General features: G+C 47.0%; 1 protein-coding gene across 1 annotated transcript in view; it reads left to right on the top strand.

The window, feature by feature from the left end:
• The window catches only part of LOC103603626 (bcl-2-associated transcription factor 1), an 11,184-nt gene extending 4,867 nt beyond the window's left edge, over positions 1–6,317 (top strand). The window contains 2 exon segments of the mRNA XM_008588179.1: positions 5,708–5,737; positions 6,213–6,317. Coding sequence (XP_008586401.1) covers positions 5,708–5,737; positions 6,213–6,317 — 135 coding nt within the window.
• The last annotated feature ends 2,160 nt before the right edge of the window (positions 6,318–8,477 follow it).

The following is an 8,477-nucleotide window of genomic DNA, read 5'->3' as shown; positions in this document are numbered from 1 at the left end:
GTGCTGCACCCGCACCTCGCTCAGCCAGTGAGCGGGAACCGGTCTGTATGTGGGATCCGAACCCTCGGCGGGAGCGCCGCCGCGCTCCCAAGCGGCGCACTGTAGCAGTGCGCCACCAGGGCGGCCCTAACCTTGGCACTGTTAACATTTGGGGCTGGATCATGCTTTATGGTGGTGGGGGAGGCATCCTGTGTATGGTAGGATGTTTACCAGCATCCCTAGTCTCTAACCACCAGATGCCAGTGCCAGCCCCCCATGTATGACAACCAAGAATGTCTCCAGACATTGTCAAATGTCTCCTGGTGGGGGGTGGGGGGAGCATGGGCAAGATAACCCCAGTTGAGATTGGTCTACCCCTGTGACAATGTTTAAGCATCTGAGTGTTGAATTTGGGTCCTTGCTGTACCACTTGTGAACTATGTGGCATTGAGAAATTTATGCTATTCGATGGACCTCAGTTTCCTCATCTATAAAGTGGAGATACAGTCATCCCTCAGTATCTGTGGGGAATTGGTTGCAGGATCCTGTTATGCTCGAGTCCCTGATATAGAATGGCATAGTATATGCATACAACCTATGCACATCCTCTTGTATACTTTAAATCATCTCTAGATTACTAATAATACTTAATATAATGTACATGCTATGTAAATAATTGTTATACTGTATTTTTTATTGTCATATTGTTATTTTTTGTTGTTTTTTTTTCCGAATATTTTTAATCCGTTGTTGGTTGAACACTCTAATGTGGAACCCACAGACACAGAGGGCTGACTGTCATGAGATACCACCTCATAGGAAGGTTATTTAATTGTTTGGGTTATGCAGACTCTGCCCTCTATTCATCTCCTTATCCATCAGTGAAGTGCAGAGGGGATTATCATCCACCTAAACCTCAGAGTGGATTCTGGTATCCTCTGGCTTTCTGCCTGAGACTCATTGATTTTCCCCAATTTCCCCCTTGGTTCTCTGGGCCTAGGATTCCAGGAGACAGGGATGTGGGTAGGCAGAGCAGGTGGCACTCAGAGTTCACTCCCAGGCTGGAGACCTCCAGAGCCTGCTGCCTAGAGAGGGCATTTGGACCCACATCTGGGCTTCTGGATTCCTATTTGAGCACAGCTGGACTCCACAGACTGAAGCTCTCTCTGCCGAGACATAGCTATTTCCCTGGAAATGATGTCTTAAGCTGACATGAAGACATGGCCACCCATTGGAACATGGTCTGTCTGCCGCAGCTCTCCTATATTTTATGAGGCAAGCTTCTGAGGAATGCAGTGAGTATGTGGAAGATGGTGGGAAGTTCACTCACCCTGCAAGGGCCCAAGCATGGTGCAGATTGGTAAAGGATCCTCCTAGGAGGAAGAAGACACAGGGGACATTGCTTTCAGCTGGAACAGAGAGGTACAGGGTACATAATGGACACTGCAAACCCCTCCATACAGGCGAGCCTCCCTGGACTTGGAGAAGTTTTGGAGCATGAGCTGTGTTGCCCTGGGCTTTAATTATTTCAGAAATACTTAACCACAGTGCTGGAGCTTGATTTGTGTTTCTCAGCTGGGAAGACATGGACTGTAGGCAAATGTCTGCTTAATTCTTTTAATTTCAGGAAGGTTATTGTTTTCCTTTTGTGTCCTCTGGAACATGACATGGAGCTCAAGGGGCAGGAAGGAGACTGGTTTGGAGGCTGGGACAAGGGATCCTTGCCAGTAATGCTGGTGTCTTGGATGATGGCGGTTGTGGAGGTGCATCTGGATGCCTGAACTGAAGATTGTTTATGAGATACACTTTGAAGGACTTATGGATCTATTGGGTATTGGAAATAAGAAAGAGGCAAGGTCAAGGTTGACCCCCAGAATGGCAGGCAAGAACAGGAATTTCATTTTGGACTCCTTAGGGGCAATGCCTGGCAGAATAGATGGGTCTGGGGCCAAGAAGGCAAGTTTGGGCTGGAAATTCAGATTTGGGGGTCATCACATGTAGATGGGAGCTGTGGCTCTGGGAACAACTGAGATGGAAGAGAGTGGAGTGGTAGAAGGGGTTTTGCAGTAAGCCTGGGGAAGCCTTAATGATGAGAGAAGCAGAATCCACAAGAGTGGATGGAGAAGCAACAGCCAGAGGGCACTTGCTTGCACAGACAGGAAACTGAGGGGGTTGAGGGCCATTGTGTTGAAGGGAGCCCATTGTATTTAAAGTGTCACGCTCATCAGCAGTGGCTAGAATTTTTTTTCATTTTTGAATAGTAATTTTTATGGTATAGTTTCAAAACATTTTACAGATACATTGGAAAAATCAATAATGATTTGATAACTTGATTAAAATTTAATCAAAGCAGATATTCACTTGATCTTTGAAGTGAGCCATTTCTGAGTTCAATGTTCCATTGTGGAGAGGTCAGGAGATTATTTTGGCCACAATATATTTGAACAATGACCATGTATAGAAATAATATGTATTTTAATGTTTGAATTAAACAATTTTTATATTCTAAATTTATTTTTAATAACAATTATTTTTGTAAAGAGAACATATTATGTTTTTAGATTTTTTTTCATTTTGTTATTTATTTCATGGACAGATACAAATTGTATATATGCATACGTGAGTGTACAGCATGATGTTTTGAAATATCTATATAAGGACACTTCAAAAAGTTCGTGAAAAAATAGAATTAAAAGATAATATGAATATTTCTATCAGATTTTTGAAGTCCCCTCATAAATTGTGGAATGGCTAAGTTGAGCTTATTAACATATGCATTACCTAACATACTTATTTTTTTGTGGTGAGAACACTTAAAATCTATTCTCTTAGTGATTTTCAAGTATTCAATACATTGTTATTAACTATAATCACCATGATGGGAAATAAATCTCTTGAACATGTTCTTCCTGTCTAACTGAAATGTTGTATCCTTTGACCAACATCTCCCCATCCCTCCCCCCACCCCTGCCCCCCAGTAACCACCATTCTACTCTGTGCTTTCATGGGTTCCACTTCTTTAGATTGCACATGTGAGATCATGCAGTATTTGTCTTTCTGTGCCTGGCTGATTTCACATAACATGATGTCCTGCATTAAAAGGTTCATCCACTTTGTCTCAAATGACAGCACGTCCTTCTTTTGAAAGGCTGAATAGTATTCCATTGTGTATAGATCACACATTGTTGCTGGAAGTGTAATGGAAGTCAGTTTGAAGGGGGGTACAAAGATTCCCCCTAAGTCTGGGCACTCCGGCACCCATGCAGGATGTGTGCATTGAAGCACAGGATGCTCATGGTCTTGCAAAACTACACTCTGTGTGTGCAATTCCAAAGCCCCTGTCCTCCACAATGCCCTGCTGTCACTTTACCATTTTTCCTTGGAAGAGAACCCAGCCTTGGTGGACAGCCCTGCCCTGGCTGTGTTCCTTGGCAAGGATCCCAAAAGATGGTGCCGTTGGGAGACCCTCACCCCTGTACACTAGCCATTTGCCTTTCTCATTCCTTCTCCAAGTATTTGAGCAGCTCCTGTGTGCCAGGTGATGGGCTAGGTGCTGGTCTATGAGATGGATCAGTCCCTCCAGTCCTGGAAATCATACTGTAGTGGAGGAGACAGACAATGGCCCAAGGACCCCTGCTTGTTTATGTAAATAAAGTTTTATTGGAACACAGCCACTCTGATTCATTAACTTGAGGGTCTCAAGTTAAGAAGACTTTGCACCATTCTGTTATCCCATAGCAGCATGAATAGAGCTGCCCTGGAAATGTACATAGCTTTGGGGTGGAGTTGCAGCAAGTTAGTCTCAACTTTGCAAGTCTTCGGTATTAGGGGCAGAACCTGGGGTTTGGAGAGGGCTTTCCTTACCCCTGTGGCTGGGCACTGGGCTAGCACGCTGTCTGATTTTTGTATGGGGGAGAGAAAAGGACAGAATGGTGACTTGCTGCTCCTCCTATGCATCTCCCTGACATGGGTCTCCCAGCAAGTGTTTGGGGTCCCACCTTGCATAGCTGCCAAAATCCTGTGAGGTCGACCTTCTTGGTGCTGTGACTCTGGGTTACAGAGCTTCTAAATTACTGGGAAGGGAGAGAAAAGAAGGATGACTTCTGCAAGCACAAGAAGTCGGGTTATTGAAATTAACATCTCCCCTGAAGTTTTATAACGTCTGGGCATGCATATTTAAGCGTCTGCCTCTAAAGCTCTTGCTAATAACCAGATGGTGCATTTAATTTCCTTTATTTGTTCTCTGAGCAGCACACAGCTTCCTGCACATCCCTCCTTGCAGGCAACTTCATGTGGAGAGGACAGCACTTGTGACCATCAGCATAGTTCCCTGAGGGGACACTGAGAGCCCTCTATTTGTGGGGCTGATCTGAGAGGAGGCAGCCCTAGCAGGAAGGTGTCAGGCTACTCACAGCCTATCACAGGCCTCCTGCCTTTGCTTCTCCAAAGTACCTCAGCTCTCTCTGGCCCCCCAGACCTCACCAGCTCAGGAGCAGGGGTCCCTGGTGGGCTAGGGGTCTGAGGGAGCAGGGATGGGGGAATCTACTGGGGATGAGGCTCCAAAGAGATGATACAGTCAGACAGGAAAGAGAGGAGGAGGAGAGAGGAGAGAGCTATGGAGCACAAGCCAGGGCCTTGGGGGCACAAAGAAGGAGGCTGGATTTCCAAAAAGCAAAGAACCAAGGTCAGACACCTTCAGGGTGCTCTAGGTGTGGCTGCGTTTTGTGAATTTTCCTCATTTCCCTTCTCCTTGTGTGTCAGGGTGTCATAGAAACAAGCTCGCAGGGGGCTCTGTGCAGTGCCCTGCTCTGATGGTTTTTGGGACAAGCAGGCACTGCCCTGGTCTCCTTGGCTCCGTGTCCCCTTCCCCCTCACTGCCACCCCAGCTGTACGCTGTCCCTTCCTCACCTCTCAGACCACCTTCCTGGAGAATCCTGGGCAGGACGTGTGTCTTTCCTCCTCTCTGGCTGAGGGAGACTCTGTGGCTTGGAAAGACGTGGGTGCCTGGGAGGGAAAGTCTATTACTGTTCATTTCTTTCCCTTTTCTTTTTCTGGACTCTGTGTTCTACGTCGTCCTGATGGAGTCAGAAGCCCCTGCTGTCTGCCTCTTCTGCCCTGGACTCTTGGAATTGGACTGGATGAGAGAGTCTGTGTGGTCTGAGTATAATTTTTTAGTTTTTATTCTGCTTGTTAAAAGTATAAATTAGCATTTTCTTATTTGTGAAGAATTTAAACAATACAGCTGTCTACGAAACAAAAAGCAGAACTCCTTTATCGTTCCTCTTTGATCTTGCTTCTCAGAGCTCATACTGGGAAGGGTGGGTGGGGGGATACCCTTCCACATCTTTTTCTGTGTTTGCAAGCACATATATTTGCATCTAAGTAGTTTATTTTTAATCTTTTTATACACAATAAAAATGAGATAATGCTATATTCATTGTTTGGAAAAGCCTCCTTCTCACCCGATGGTGTTCCTTTGACATGATCTTCCTCTTTTAGCAGTAATTCTGATGCACCAACCCTGCACCAACAAGTCTTTGAATGGTTTCCACCTTTCTCCTGTGGCCGATGGTGTTGTGATTAACATCCTCGCACATGTCTGTGCTCTGTGCCTGAGTTTCTGTGAGATGTTCCCGGAAGTGGGCTATCCAGGTCAGAGGCGATCTGTGCTGAAATTGCATCCTGGCTAAATTTCACCCACGGACCATCGTGGTGCCATTCGCCATAGGGCATCATCTTCCGCAGCCTGAAGGGCACGGTCAGCCATGGCATGGCCTGCTTCACCTTCTTTCCCTCTGGCCATTTTGTCCTCTGGTGTCCCTGAGGGCACAGCCACCTCCACTGGCCCCTGGTGGCAGGGATTCCAAGGCCTGTGTTTGTCTCCTCCAGGCCTCAGTTTCCCCAAAGGTAAAATGGGGGTAATATAATAACAATGTTTGCCTCCTAAGGCTGTCATGAGGGTTCAGTGAGATCACTCGTGAGAACAGGTGCACAGCGCCTGGCTTGTGTGAATTCAGAGAGGCCTGGGCAGTGTCTCTAGTGTTGCCCCTTAGTATCTGCTATGTTTATTAGTGATCAGGTGGCAGGGATGGAAATTGGAGCCAAGGCAGAGGGGGCAGAGGAATGGGAGGGGGCTCCTGATAGGTCCCCAACTGGTGACTCTAAGATGAACCTCCAGCCTTAGGGTCCCCTGCCCCTTGCCAAGCTCCAGAGGGCTCTGCTGTGTCTTCCAGGTTGGAGACCAGAAGCTGAGTCTGGCCGGGCCTAGGAAGGTGCTGGTCAGTGTCCTGCTTCATCAGGGCATCTCTAACCCCAGCTTGGACCTGGACCTCAAGTGATCCCCTGATGGCAGGCCCAGCTCGTTCTGAAGCCAGGGACGAAGGACAGGGAAGTATGGAAGGGTGGGGACCCTCATCACGAGTCTCTGCAATGCATATGAGTTTGTGTGTGCATATGCATGAGTGTGTGTGTGCACGTGGGTGCAACTTTCTCTGCAAGTTTCTAAGCCCAAGGTTGTGTTTGTGCAGGACTAGATTTGCCAGATAAAATACAGGAGGTTCGGTTAAACCTGAATTTCTGATTAGCAATTTTTTTTTGTATAAGTATATCCCATGCACTATTTGCAACATACTTACCCTAAAAACGATTTGTTGTTTATCTGAAATTCAAGTGTAACTGGTGTCCTGTCTTTTCACTCACGACAGCTGGCAGTCCTGTGTGGGGGTTATCAGTGTGCTTCCTGGATCGCCATGTGAGAGACTCTCTCTGAATGTGTGCAGTGTCAATATAGGGGCGGGCTGAGAAGATGTGACCCTGTTGCACTGCCTTAGTTGCGCCTGGAAGGGGCTGTGGGGTTGGAGGCTCTGGCCCCTGGGGCTTGGGCAGCACTGTCCAGCACCTCTCTACCCTGCCACCTCTGTGGGCTTCTCTCCCAACTCTCTCCAAACATGGGGCAAGAGCTGTCCCATCTACCTCATTTGGAGCCTGGCTGCCCAGCCAGATGAGATGGCAAACAGTGCACAGATGGCTGCAAAGCTTTCCCCAGCTCTTTCTGCAAGAGGTCTGAGGATAAAGCAGAACCCTCATCCTCCCCACCTCCCCTTTCAGAAAACCCTGGGACAGCTACCGCCAAGTTGCTACTTTAGACACTCTCCCCTCCTGGCAATTACCCTGTGTTTTGCCAAACAAAGTCCTTCATTTCCACCATAAACTTGTTCACACACATGGCTGATTGTCTCTGGTATATCAGTGTGTCTGATGCATCAGGGCGAGGGGCTCTCCTCTCAGGCACTTGGGAAGAGCTGCTGAATCTCCACCTGAAAGACTCTCAGTAGAAACTGAGGGCAACTTTGGAAGAAAGCTGTTTCTTCTGTGTCATTCTGGATACTTGATCATGACTTAAATCATCCAGGGCCCTGCACTGGGTGTCTTGAGCTCCAGGTTGCATTTATGTCCAGCTGGCTTGGGGGCTGTCAGGAAGGACATTGGACTTGGCCTCTGAGTCCATGGCAGCCTTTCATGGGAAGTACTACCAAGGAGCCTCATCCTATGTTTTTTGAATAATTACTATTCAGTTATTTACTGAACTTGTTACAGATGGGGTCTCAGTTCTTTGCAGCTCCTCTGTGAGGGAGGTGCTAAGATTATCTGCATGTCCACTTGCTTTTTCTAGTCTCTTTCAGGAGCCTCTACTTTCTATGGTCTTTCCTGCAACAGGGCCTTTGCATATCCTGCTCTTTCTGCCTGGAACATTTTCCCTCTCCCCACCCCTGCACCTGGTAAAGGTCTTACCCACCCACTGAATCACCACACCTTCAGGGACACCTAGCCACACTGACTCAGTCACAGCCACCCCCTGTCATTTGTTCTCATAATGCCAGGTGCCTCTCTGTTGTAAACTTAGTCCAGCTACCTGTTTCTTTGGGTGTGATTCTTTGGTGAATGTGTGCTCCCTTCTGGACCATAGTCACCATGAGGGCAAGGGCCATACTTATTTATGATTCCCACTGTGTCTCTTTAGCATATGCTCAACTAGAATTTGACTAATGAATGAAGGCATATCAATTTTACAGATGAGGAAACTGAGGCTCAGGAAATTTACACAACTTGCTCAGTATTCTATAGTGACTCAGAGGTAGGGCTAGATTGGAAGCCACCTGGTTGGTCTCTAGGTGCATGCTCTAACCTCTTCACTGTGGTAGCTCTCCGACAGCAGGAGCGAGAGACAACCTCTGGAATATGTGTAGCCAGAATCCCAGGAGTTATCCCAGAAGGTGGTGTCTGGAGAGTATCTGCCTGTGGCCTTCCTACTGTATTATATAAAATGCCCGGTCTTTATGACTTGCCTTTAGCAAAGGCCTTAGCAATATTTGAAGCATGGTTATCAGTGGGGGAGGATAGATGTTTACAATAAAAAAAAAGTCTATAACATATTTAACTTGTGGTCTGTTATGGTCCCTTGATCTTCAGCTTCAGTTATGTAAAATCCACACTGCCTG

This window comes from Galeopterus variegatus, unplaced genomic scaffold (assembly GCF_000696425.1).
Source record: "Galeopterus variegatus unplaced genomic scaffold, G_variegatus-3.0.2 Scaffold4710, whole genome shotgun sequence".
NCBI lineage: Eukaryota > Metazoa > Chordata > Mammalia > Dermoptera > Cynocephalidae > Galeopterus > Galeopterus variegatus.
This window is presented reverse-complemented; position numbering and strand designations above follow the sequence as displayed.